Here is a 13,847-nt window from a genome sequence, read left to right on the forward strand (position 1 = left end):
GAATCATTCATCGTAATCAGAAACTCGATCTGATAAACATGTTTCCGTGAAAATGAATACATCATATGGTTCGGCTTCTACATTCGCCTGTCAATTTGAGGTTAACGACTTTGGATTTTCAAGTGCATAATGCTTAACCCATTAACAAGGCAGTGAGCCTATAATGAAGAAAATGTGTTTGCAGATACATTATATTCGGATGGGCTTGGGTTTGGGTGAATATCGCCCGAAATAAGGAATAGCATTACTCACAGAAACCCAGTCGAATAGTTATAGTGTGGCAGTGATATTACATGTACCCGACGAGAATAACGAAACACTAAAGCCCTCTGAGTCGAAGGTCCACTCACTATCGACAAGTTTGTTCTTGAACAAACGGCAGGTTCTGAAGAATAGTTCAGCTCGTTGTTTGGTCAGTTTTTCTTTATTATATCCGGCGTACTTAAGTTATATACGCAACTCTTAGACCTGTTGGTGAAACCTGGGGCGTTTGTTAGCCGGTTGGCAGAGTTCCATGGATCTGGTTCGCTAAGTATGTGGGTGCGAACTATCTGATCAAGTGAAACTTCAGTTCCAATGGCTTTGATAAGATCCATAACGATGCTGTCAGTGAACTCGCCCTGAGCTTCCTCGATACCAGCTGTCATTAAGCAGTTATGCGTAGAGTATTGATAAGATATGTCGTTATCCACTCAAAAGGTTGTTATATTTTTCCTCTAAGGCAGACATTTTGGTTGCGAGAGTAATGACTTTCCACGAAGTGCTTTAAGGAAACGACCTTTAGCTGGAGACTTAAAACTACGCCAGTAACGATGCTGTTAACCAAAGATGTGAGTTGGTTTTCGCTTAGCTGGAAATCTTTAGATTCATCGTCAGATACGATCATTATCATCACTATCACTATCATTAGATTAAATACGAGTCCTTTTAAATTCCTCGTAATCTAATAGCCATGCTATTCGCCATACGATTCTCTTTTTCTCAGTATCAGCACTAATTAGTGTAAAGTGCACACTCATGGTTAGCCTTCATTTTGTCGTGAAGTGTAGTTTTGAAACACCGTGCGTGGGTGGTAATCTGTTGTATTGATCAATGCTTTATTTATACTTGTGACAATTCAAGCGTGACGTAGGTAAAATTCTCAGGTATACAAAGTTAAAATGAGTCAAAATCAAACTACAGGATTTCGTGTGCACCTACTTTGAACAACTATCCTTAAACAAGTCCATCTATCACACGTTCATCCAAACTTCGAACACATTTAACGTAAAAGTACATAAGAAATATTGGAAGATTGTGTCCGTAGATATAAAGCGTCTACTTCACCATATTGACCGGAACGTTGGCATATTTTCAGCATTTAGATCATCAAATACATCAAAATACTATATGTGAATTCTGTCAGATTAATGCTAATTGTTTTTGTTACATAGAACTTTATGTAAAGTTTGTGGATCGCGAAAATATCAATTAAGGTATAAAGGTGAAAAATAGCATGTTTTACCAAGCATGGGGAAGGTAATTAATACGTTAGAGGAAACTAAGGTTTGTTTTAATGCTAGTGCTTTAAGGCTAAGAAACAACCTAAGAAGATATCTACATATATACAGTTTGTGCATACATTCTATCCGATTGTCAAGAACATATAAATTCAGTACAAAGAGCATAGCCACATATCAACTGCTTTTGATCATAATTCGTCTCCATACATGTCATGCCAGTGTTTCGTTTGCCAATGTTTGTCTGGAAAGGAGAAGGATACTCTAGTTTATAAATGACATCATTTTTTCGATAAAAGAGGTTAGGTGATGATGAATCATAACATGTCACCGCAACACTTACTGGGATCTTATTTAACGACAATTGGTCAAAAGAAGCCATAATTATGTAATAGTTTCTGTAGTGTACACTGTTTATTAACTTGCATTGATTTGAACGTGTTCACACCATCATGAGTCGTATGTAAAATGGGAATGTGCGCATTTTGCTTTTACCACTCATTAGAACGTAAGTACATGAACGCATTGTTGTAATAAAATAAATGGTAGTTCATATTTGGTAAACCCAAAACTCTCGGCAATACTACGGTTTTCTTCTAATTTTCATATCAACATGGCTTTTTGTGTAATTGGTGGCCAAATTTTATTCGAAGATTTTTAAGCGGTTGTATACAGAACTTGACGGATAAAGGCCTTTCAACAGATAGCATACCAATAGCAGTTGTAACTATGACGTATGTGACGCAAAAGCGGGACAGTCCTAACAATAATATCAATAATAAGGTAAGGTATTAAAATGACCTAACGTACGTTATAGTTAATTAATTAAATACTCATTAATTAGGTGATATCCTTTTGGCCGAGTTTTTTTGCCCTCGGTATTAAGCAGTATATTCGGGCTCATGCCAATACCTCGGACACATACAAGTGCCAATATGAAATAACCTGATTAATATTATCATATTATTGATATGAACAAGACTACAAAGGCAAAATATCTAAATACCTAATATAGGAAGCTAGCATGCTACCTCGACTATTAATTAAAAGTAGATTATATTTTGTAGAAAGCAGAAACAAATAAATCTCACATTGTATCGGTCCAATAGGAGTATACGTCTTTTCCCGACCATACTCTTCCCAATCGTTGCTGACTGAGAAAAACGATTAGATCACATTATAAAATATGACAAATGAAAACAAAAACGCACAAAGAACTACTTTATAACTTCTTATGGGAAGGCACAGAAACTACAAGCTTAAGGCAAAAAGTAGCACACAAAATTAGTTGAGTATATCTTCACATAGTTTATTATTGTCAAGAAAGGGTAAAACGTTTCTTTTTCAAGTCAACTGTCATAATATTGTTACGTTCCAAACTGTCTGAATAAACGTACAAAGAATAAACGCACTCAAAGATTAAAATGAGTTTTAATAAAAGGTTTTTTTTCGTTACTTCCTTGCATTGGATTTAAAAGAGAAAGCTTAATTTCATAGTTTAAATATATGTTTGTTATAGAAATTTATTTGTCGTGCATCCTATATCGATTGTTTATGTAATCATTTTTTCTCTATCCATAATATGTTTCCTTGCTTTCTTTTCTATAATTATTAAAGCTGCTCTCTCACAGATTGAACGTTTTGATAACTGTTTTTATGTTTTGTCTTAGAACGAGCCAAATTTTGCGAAATCCATGGAAACCAGTAATACAAGACAGCTGACAAAATATTAAACCGCATATTTTTATATATAAGTTCAAAAAATGATGTTTATGCATTTTTCTTAAACCGTTAGAAACGGTTTAAGTCATAAAACATTAATTTTCGAACGGAAATATGAAAATATACGATCTAATGTTTTGTCAGCAATCTTATATTATTGGTTTGCAGATATTTACGCAAAAATTTGCTCTTTTCAAGACAAAAAATAAAAGAGTTGTTAAAATGGTCAATCTGTGAGAGTGCAGCTTTAATGTACATATATGTCTTCTACGGCAATTTGAATCTTCATTCATGATGCATTTTGTTTGAAAGTGCAATCACCACGTATGTTGGTATAAAATGTACAGTGATTTATACTAGACAACGCTCAGAAGTCTAGGCATTGTATCTCTGAGAATATGATGTTGTTGTTTTCTAGTTGCCATGGGAACCAGTTTTATTCATGGACTTTGGGTTTGCTTGCGTCTCGGACAAGACTAAAAAAAAATTCTAATCGTAAAATCAACCTGTGTGTTGTGTGGCAAAACCTTATTTGCAGGAAACCTTCGTTCAATGTGCATTTTGGCGGAAAATGGCCCAATGGTTTTAGACAAGGTGTTACAGAAGATATTTACGGATCTTGGTAAAATATTTAAAGGTCTTTCACAATATAGCTTATCAATAGCACTTACAAGAAAGCGCTCATATGCGCTAGTACTGATATGTACAAGACTAAAAAGGCAAAATATCTAAAAATCTTAAGTAGGAAGCTTGAATGATGCCTTAATTGTTTTATAATAAGTAAAAAACAGTTTGGTTCAAAACAGCTAAATCTCACCATTTTTCTTCACATTAGGAGTTTTCGTCTTTTTTCGAATATACTCATCCGAACTTTTGATGACTGAGAAACAAATATAAATCACATCATTAAATACGACAAATGAAAACATAAACACTCTAAGACATACATGTATAGGTTCCTGTGAGATGGCAGAGGAACTTCAAGCTTAAGACGAAAAGTGTCAAACAAACTTACAGTTGCGTATATCTTCATATAATTCCCACTCAAGAAATAAGAGGTAAAACATTTTACGGTCGGGATTGTTTTAGAGTTAAAATAATTTCGTTACAATAACTTAACCATGTACTATAAATCGCTCATATAAACTCATACAGCAAATAAGACTACAAAAGCCAAATATCTAAATATATATATTAAATAAGAAGCTTTAATGTGACCTAATTTTTTTTTCTTTAAATTTTAGCATAGAATCTCTTAATCTCACCCTCTGTCGACACATGAAGATTCACCATTTCTCCAATACATCCTCTCCCATCGTTGCCGACTGAAAGTAAAAAGTATAAATCGCATCATGACATACATTAAATGAAAACAAAAACACACTAAGAAACGTTTAACAAGACGAAAACTATAATACAAAATGATAGTTGAGTATATCTTCAAATGTTTAACGATTTTTAAGAAGAGGTAAGACGTTTTGCGGATGTATTTTTATTTGAGCCAAGTATCTTGATTATATGTTCAAAATTGTCCCAACGGACGTACATAGATGTTTTGTACTTGCAAAGGTATGCTCATAAAATTTAATACACCAATAAAACCTACACGATGTGCTATCTCCGCTACTCGCTATTTCTTCAACAGTACCAAGGCCCGTGCTTGATGACAATAGTCTTTCAGTCGTAGGGTCCTTTCGTATGTGGTAGCGGTGAAAAGTCATCTCTTTATTAATGTCAGCCAGGCCTAACTGCAGAATTTCTACCTGTTTCTGTGCTCTCTTGACTTCAATGAACAAATAGGCACTGTTTTTATCCTGCTCTGCAAGTTTGGATTCGATTTCCTCAACCTTGGCTCTAAGGCCATCACATTTGGATTTTTTGAAGTGAAGACGTACTTCATCTATATTTTTCATTTTCTCAATGATCGTCATAAGGGCATTGACCCTCTCTCTCATCGAAGTATGTGTTTACCTTAGCGCGAGATTCCAGTAAATTTGAAATTTCATCTTCAGCCAGCTCTTTTATTAAATTCAATTTGGTTTCAACCTCTTCAGCACAGTATTGAAGAGCGTTAATTCGGAAATTGCTTTGCTGATGTCTGTATACTCTTTTTTACCTTTAAAGCCCCTTGATATTTCAGAGATGATGTCAACATGACATGTTCTATGTTCTTTGGCTAGGCAATGTCCGCAGTTGAGTGACTGGTGGGGTGAACAGAAGTATTTGATTAACTCTTCAGGATGGATGTTGCAAGTCTCGGTGCTTTGTGGTGCATCTGACTCACCCTGCATAGCTATCGGCATTCTACTCTTGTCCAAGAGTGCATGAAACTTCGACATTTTCAGTTTCTTGTGAACATTTGTGCAGTTAGAGCACATGAACTCCTTGCAGACAGTACAGTAGGGCTCGGCTTGCAAGGTTTCCCCGTCCTGGGAGCAGGGCTGGCAGAAAGTCGCGCACAGGACAGAGGCATAAGTCTGGAGTTTTTTACCGGATACCGCCATTGTTCGAATCTGTGAGAGTGCAGCTTTAATGTACATGAACGTCAACACTACACTTAGTACGAAACTTGATAAGCAGTCTCAATTTTACTAAATTTAACCCCTACATAATATTTAGCCTGGTTTGAAATGAAAAAAGCAATACAATACCCCCTAGCTGAACATTTAACCCTACAACCACATGCCATGGTAACTGTTATCTGAAAGTTCATACTTGAAGGCATATACGATTTAAATAGAGTTGTTACCAGGCCTTCTTACCAAATTTGGTTGTAATCAATAGACACTGCATCGTACAAAATATCTGAGATAGGTTTTAGTGGTGTCAATGAATAATTCAAATGTTCCAGTGCTTTTAACAAAACCAATTGCCCGGGCTCATCTTAGATTACTATTAAAAGAGAAAAGAAAGAAATAACGAGACTTTTCTATAGACTATTAGTAAGGTGATCGTTTAGTGTGAACCAACTTCATGTCTTCAGCAATGACACACCACGTACATTATGACACAATGTAATTTACTTCTCGCAGTACCTATTTGTCTTAGGTAGTATTTGAAAATATAGACATCAGTAAGAAAATACACTATATAGATATTATTTTTATATTTTGGCACCAAGAAGTGTGCCTTGACTTTCCACTCAATTGTTTATGAGACACATATGACATTTGACCCTTTTTTGTTGATTTTGAACGGGTTTTGAAAACCTTTTTGCCTGAATGTAAAAGAGGAACATCATTAACGACTGGCCTAGAATTTCAAAATATAATCACACAAAATTAACAACCTAAACTTGACATCCCGACTTTTGAGAATGAGAAAGGTGCAGGTTGCATGTTAAATCATATCGAACTATTTATTCAACATGTAAGTTAACACGTGTTTAAAAAGGCACAAATTAACAGACAAAAATATCACTGACACAATGTATTTTCAACATGTAGTTTAAACAGTATTTGTTTCAAATTTACATATACCAGGTATTTTAACAACAACACAAATAATAAGGATTTAAATACAACTAACTAAAAACTTCTGTAATTTCCTTTTCTAATAGTTATTTAGTTCAATAAACTAATAATATTCAAATCCGATCAAGATGCTTAAAATAAGATGTGTGATATATTTGCTTATATATTGTTATCCTTTCTTACACATATAGCTGCATAAAAGGTTTATCATCTCATGCAAAACAAACTGTCCCCGACACCGAATACTATCTGAACGGATCCGATTTCCTTGAACTTGATATAAACCTCTGTACACATAGAAATATGTCCTTTTTTGTTCCAAAGTTTGGCGATCGTCACCAAAACGTGAATTATGAATGATTGGTGCACAAGGAAGGTCATTGAAACATCGCTGTCTCTTGGTGGAGTATAAACGTCATATCATGAGAAAATGGGAAGCATTTTCAATTGAGATGCATGTACACAAGTTTCATTGATACTTTTCTGTGAAGATCATGGTTAAGCGAATTACACTCAAGTCTTAAAAGACAATGCATGATTTGGTTACGGCGCAAACGGAAATTGTAAAGTGGAGATTATTTTGTCGAGTTAGTTTGAAATTTGTTTTTAAAAGATTGGACTGTTCCCGTTTGTCTTGTTGCTATTGGAAGGGAGTTCCAATCTCGGACTGTAGCAGGAAGAAATGATGATGCCTATGACTGGATGCGACAAACAGGTAGGGTAACGTTTTCAGAGTTTCTAAGTGGATATCTGACCCGAGTCTGGGCGGGAATCAACGACGATAGATATTCGGTGTCATGCCTTTGATCATCTTATCAAGAAGAACAAGCCTATGTTTTTTCTTCTAATGGCAAGGGTGACCCACTTTAAATCAGCCATAAGATCCTGTATGTTACACGGCTTAGTGGTACCGGTAACTATCATCGCTGTTTCGGTTTGAATTGCCTCGAGTTCACTCTGTAAGTTAGCACTACAGTTGCTTAGAGAACTTCCCGCTACTCCGTAAGTGGTCTTATGAAGCGTATATACATTTTTCTAGGCACGCACGAGAAAGTATGAATTTAAGGAAACCCATGATACCCAATCTCTCATGTTTTGTCGAGAACGGAAGTGATATGATCTTTCCATTTAGCATCATCAGAAAAGCAGACACCAAGATGTTTGTGAGAATGAAAACTTTAAATTGGAGTATTGTGCATAAACAAAGGGGTATGAATCCCTCTTTCGCGTTTCCTAGAGAAAATAATTGATTCTGTTTTGGAAGGGAAAGTAAAAAGCCATTTAGCAGACCAAGTATATAGTATCTGAAGATCAGCAATAATTACATCAGCTGAAGCTTCAGGTGTCTCGACCACAATGTACAGGCTAGTATCATCTACAAATAAACGAGGGCTAGCTTTAAAATCACCAACGATGTCCTTTATATAGATGAGAAAAAGAAGAGGACCGAGAATAGAGCCTTGAGGCACCCCCGCAAGCACATCAGACCAAGATCAGGAAGAATTCGAGATAACGACTATGTGTTTCCTACCGGAAAGATATGATGTAAATCAGTTCAGAAAATTCCCTCTGATGCCAAAAGAAGACAATTTGTGATTAGGCCCCATGCCAGACTCCATTGAAATTCCTTAAATATATCACCAAAAAAAAGCCCTCACTTCCTTCCCCTCACCACGAGATTGACAAATTTTGTTTAAAAGGAAAGTAAGTCGATTTACTGTAGAATCCATGATAAAGCCAGACTAATGCAGTACGATGTTTGCACCATTTTCCTTAATAGCCTGGTCTTTATTCTGCTCGAGCAGAGCCAATATAAAATATCAGAAGTATCCACTGTTTGTCCTCAATGCTAAGTATTGGATATAAGAAAACCCGCAAAGTTTCCTTTAAATGATGGACAAGGAGCGAATACAGAACAAATGTTGTAGGTACTGTCCGCATTGCTTCAGAATGCAACTCTGGCTGCATTAGCAAAGTAATCCGGAAGAAAAACGTTGGGGTCGGGTCACCAGATGCAGAGCGTATCTCTGTCCCAACTCAATATTGGGGTCAATGGTGTGCGCAAAATGTTGCGGGAACTGTCCGCATTGCTCCAGAATGCAACTCTGGCTGCACTAGCAAAGTAATCCGGAAGAAAAAGTTGGGGGTCGGGTCACCAGCCGCAGAGCGTATCTCGGTCCCAACTCAATATTGGGGTCAATGGTGTGCGCAAAATGTTGCGGAAACTGTCCGCATTGCTCCAGAATGCAACTCTGGCTGCAATAGCAAAGAAGTCCGGAAGAAAAAAAGTTGAGGGTCGGGTCACCAGCCGCAGAGCGTATCTCCGTCCCTGAACACATAATGCACATTCTTAACCCCGAATACAAAGTTCTGAACGTGATACGCTCTGCGCAGTTTCATCCGACCGCCAACTGTTTTAGTCAGGATTATAGCGCTTATTAACCCATAGTTGCAATCTAAAGCTATCCTGAACATTCACATCTTGAATCCCGAATACCGAATACTGACCGGTTAGCGCTCTGCACAGTCTCACTCGACCGCTCTTTCTATTCTGAATTACAGTTAAGCCACCACTTCCCGTATAAATAAAGAGATAGGCTAACATATGTAACCATTGAGCGTGCTGTATCTCCTTTTTCCTTAAAACCTACTCTCGGAAGTTAGATAACTATAATACTTAATTTCATTGCAGCATCACAGCAGTGAAAACATTTTACGATATGACATTGTATAAACTATATTGTCCCCAACTTTTCCAACTCTATATGTATCCTAACAAAGTTTACGCAACGTAAACTGTTGACTGTTACCCTGTTGACTGTTTATTTTATTATTTCCTTTTTGTTTTGTTGGTTTTTGATGTAAAATCTGATATAAGCAGAGACATTTTTTATTGTTATAATGATTGATTTATTGATTGATTGATTGATTGATTGATTGATTGATTGATTGATAAATTTATTGATCGATTAAGTTATGAATAGTATTGCATATGTATCCGTTATAATGCAGAACGTCAATGTTTAGTTATCGGAAACACGGTAGATCATGCGCTTTGTTCGTGTGTCAATTATGCACCAGTCAATTGTAACCACGCCCCCTACCCAGATCCGGGGAATATCAGGGACTTTGACTTTCGGTCCAGCCAAGCCCGGGTAAAATCCCCGTCCTGCGGGGACGAACTGCTAGTGAAATCCCCGCCGAAGGCCCACGCACCCAAGGGACCCTAGGTAAGGCCCGGTCCCCGCTATTTTTAACACGAAGAAAAAACCACTGCATTCACCCGGCACTGCGGGGCCACCTGGATGGTTAAAACACGGCCCATTTTCCCGGCTTTCCTCGGAATACCCCCACCCCCGAACCTTGTGGCGGGGGCCGTAGTTAAAATTGACTGGTGCATTACGCGGGGTATAAAGAAGCTGTTATTTTAATATAAAAATGAGAACTAATACATACAAGGAAGAAATAAATTTATATTCATTTCGAAATTAACAGTATCTTGCCTAAATCAGTTACAACAAACTTTACTCAATATCAAATTTAATGGAAAATGGAAACATTAACATCAACATTGTTTATAATATGCATTCATAAAAAAGTAAACAGACTTAACATGCAATACTTACTTTTCTGAATCGCAGCAACCAAACATATTACTGTGCCACATTTATGTACATCCGTCCAAGGCATAGCAACATGTCACGATAGGAACATGTCATGATCAAGAACGAAACAGAGATTATTTCAACGCAGTTGATGCAAAACAGGAAAGCATTACACATACATTTAATACCGGCACGTATGGCATTAACTCAGTCGGACCGACATTTCAAACACGTTATCAAGAAAAGTAATTTTCTAAGTTTGAGTATACGAATTAGAAGAAAATTAAATTCCTTGGTTAAGTGTAACGAACGCCAGGTGGCGCTGTAGGTCAGCACGAGGAAATGCTGTATTGGTCAGTGAATTGCTCATTCATCTATGGACAGTCAGACTGGCAAGAACTAATTTTTTTTTAATTGATCATTTATATGAACCTTGTGTGTGTATTGATCATGTGTGATTGCCTATATGTATAGGATATTTAATACAAATTTGAATAAGTTGTATATATATTTCAAACGTTTATGTATATGGAAATGATATCATTAATTGATTATATGAAACATCTGTTGTGTTATATTTCTGAAATGTATTTACATATTTAATATTTTTTATTTTTATATTATTATTTATGTATTTTGATGAACATTCAGTTGACTGTCCGGATGCTTACTCAAATACAGTAAATGTAATTCTTAGATTGTTGTTGGTTTTTATTTAATAACACATTTATCACTTATATAATATATAGTGAGTCAAAAAATATAAGGCGTATACCAGGGTCATGTGGTCAAATTGAAAAATGTGAGAGAAGTTGTATGTCAGAAATAACAGGCGATGTATAATATCAACGTTAACACGATACATCTATATAACATGTAGAGATTATCGTTATGACAGAACAAACTCAAATTGAACATTTAATATCATTCAACATGTGTTTTCATTATAGAAGACGTTGGTGTTTTTATAGATGGAACACACATTCGCATGGATAAATGCATTATTGGCATGTAATCACCAACTTCAGAATATTGTTTTGCAAACTTTGTGTGATAAAACTGGACTAATGGACGAGCAATATTTGATTTATAAAATGATAAATACATATTGACGTTTTGGTACCATACATACGCATAAGTAAAGAAATATTGTTGGTATCCGCCATGGAAGTAAAATTGTCATCAAAACAAGGTGAATTCGGAACAAAAAAAGATTGCAAGGAGCTACACGTTGGGACATTTATGTGCTATGACATTATATATTTACGCCATTAAAACCATCGAAGTATTCTTGTTTCTATTTCTTATAAAACTTTAATTAGAGCTTTGAATTATGAGTTACTCATAATATGAAAGCTGGGGAGGCCTCTCTTGACTTAGGTATCCTGACGTGATACTTTTGACTAAGGTCTCCTGACGTGATACTTTTGACTTAGGTATCCTGACATGATACTTTTGACCTAGGTATCCTGACATGATACTTTTAACTTAGGTATCCTGACATGATACTTTTAACTTAGGCATCCTGGCGTGATACTTTTGACTTAGGTATCCTGACATGATTCTTTTGACTTAGGTATCCTGACATGATACTTTTAACTTAGGCATCCTGACGTGATACTTTTGACTTAGGTATCCTGACGGGATACTTTTGACTTAGGTATCCTGACGTGATACTTTTGACTTAGGTATCCTGACATGATTCTTTTGACTTAGGTATCCTGACGTGATACTTTTGACTTAGGTCTCCTGACGGGATACTTTTGACTTAGGCATCCTGACGTGATACTTTTGACTTAGGTATCCTGACATGATTCTTTTGACTTAGGTATCCTGACGTGATACTTTTGACTTAGGTCTCCTGACAGGATACTTTTAATTTAGGTCTCTTAATGTGATCATTTTGACTTAGGTCTCCTGAAGTGATACTTTTGACTTAGGTCTCCTGACGGGATACTTTTGACTTAGGTCTCCTGACGTGATACTTTTGATTTAGGTCTCCTGACGTGATACTTTTGACTTATGTCTCCTGACGTGATACTTTTGACTTAGGTCTCCTGACAGGATACTTTGATTTAGGTCTCTTAATGTGATCATTTTGACTTAGGTCTCCTGACGTGATACTTTTGACTTATGTCTCCTGACGTGATACTTTTGACTTAGGTCTCCTGACGTGATACTTTTGATTTAGGTCTCCTAATGTGATACTTTTGACTTATGTCTCCTGACGTGATACTTTTGACTTAGGTCTCCTGACGGGATACTTTTGACTTATGTCTCCTAATGTGATACTTTTGACTTAGGTCTCTTATGTGATACTTTTGACTTAGGTCTCCTGACGTGATACTTTTGACTTAGGTCTCCTGACGTGATACTTTTGATTTAAGTCTCCTGACGTGATACTTTTGACTTATAACCTATAGCTTTCGAATTTTGAATTTTGAATTTTAACTTATGGCTTTTGTTACTTTTCCGCGCATTCCAAATCACGTGCTTGTGGCGCATATGAATACCTCGACAACAGCAACATTGGCTCAGATGATGTCAGTTATATTTTCGCAATTAATTTACCGAAAGTGGAACACCATGTTACTTGTATTAATAACTTAGCCGAAATAAAGCGGTCATGGTCCTTTTCAATGACGAGTCCGCAAAACAGTATATGTCCAAGTATACCGTTTATTTGGGTTACTTCAAATATTTTTTTAAACTGAGTTGGTAGAGTCTTAGGAAAATGCGTAATGCATGCAGCAGCAATTCCTCGTATTGAAAGTTCGCACCTAAAGAGTAAAACGCTGCGATATGTTCCCTATTCAATATAAGCCGGATCCATTCCTAAACTAAATGATGACTTGTTCATCACTGAAAATTGATTTGTTTCTGCTTTTGTCGCTTATTACTGCAAAACTATTAGTCACACACTCCTAACTAATACTGAAACGTTGTAAGTGTGATAACGTTTTGCAACTAAAAATTGTTGCCCAGCACAGTGGAGAGCTAATTCGCTTCTGGCCAATGCGTACAGGACGAGATTCCCGGCCTTTTGGCATTTACTAGAGGTAAGACTAATATTGATGCATATCAGAGAATCTGTTTTTCTCAATGCGTCAATTTTCATTGAGGTTTTATTTTGAAATATGTGAGGTAGAGTAAGTTCATTCAAGTAAATTGACCATGCTTGATGTAGTTTTATTTTGAAAAATGATCAACTTCTGAGCAGATCATTCAGGTGCATTGAATATGCTTGATGTAGTAGTATTTGGATATGTGTGAGGTAGAGCAGTTCATTCAGGTACATTGATTATGCTTGATGTAGTTTTATTTTGAAATATATGAGGTAGAGTTGTTCATTCAGGCACATTCATTATGCTCGATGCAGTTTTATTTTGAAATAAGTGAGGTAGAGCAGTTTATTCAGGTACATTGATTATGCTCGATGTAGTATTATTTTGAAATGTGTTAGGTAGAGCAGTTCATACAGGTATATTGATTATTCTTGCTGTACCATGCCGTTGCTTTTCCAAAACGCAGCATGTTTGCTTATTAGC

At 36.3% G+C, this 13,847-nt stretch overlaps 1 protein-coding gene and 1 long non-coding RNA gene across 2 annotated transcripts; both read right to left on the reverse strand.

Moving 5' to 3' along the window:
- Positions 1 to 2,590: 2,590 nt before the first annotated feature.
- LOC128236692 (uncharacterized) lies at positions 2,591 to 4,938 on the reverse strand. The gene is made up of 4 exons (XR_008261411.1): positions 4,828 to 4,938; positions 4,487 to 4,546; positions 4,039 to 4,101; positions 2,591 to 2,653 (listed from the first exon to the last, which is right to left on the reverse strand). It is a non-coding gene; the product is annotated as an uncharacterized LOC128236692 (long non-coding RNA).
- Positions 4,939 to 5,251: 313 nt separating this feature from the next.
- On the reverse strand, positions 5,252 to 5,725 carry LOC128237885 (transcription intermediary factor 1-beta-like). The gene has a single exon (XM_052953464.1). It carries the CDS (start codon positions 5,723 to 5,725, stop codon positions 5,252 to 5,254), a length of 474 nt encoding a protein of 157 aa, XP_052809424.1.
- Positions 5,726 to 13,847: the final 8,122 nt, after the last annotated feature.

Source organism: Mya arenaria, chromosome 6 (genome assembly GCF_026914265.1).
Source record: "Mya arenaria isolate MELC-2E11 chromosome 6, ASM2691426v1".
Taxonomy (NCBI): Eukaryota; Metazoa; Mollusca; class Bivalvia; order Myida; family Myidae; genus Mya; species Mya arenaria.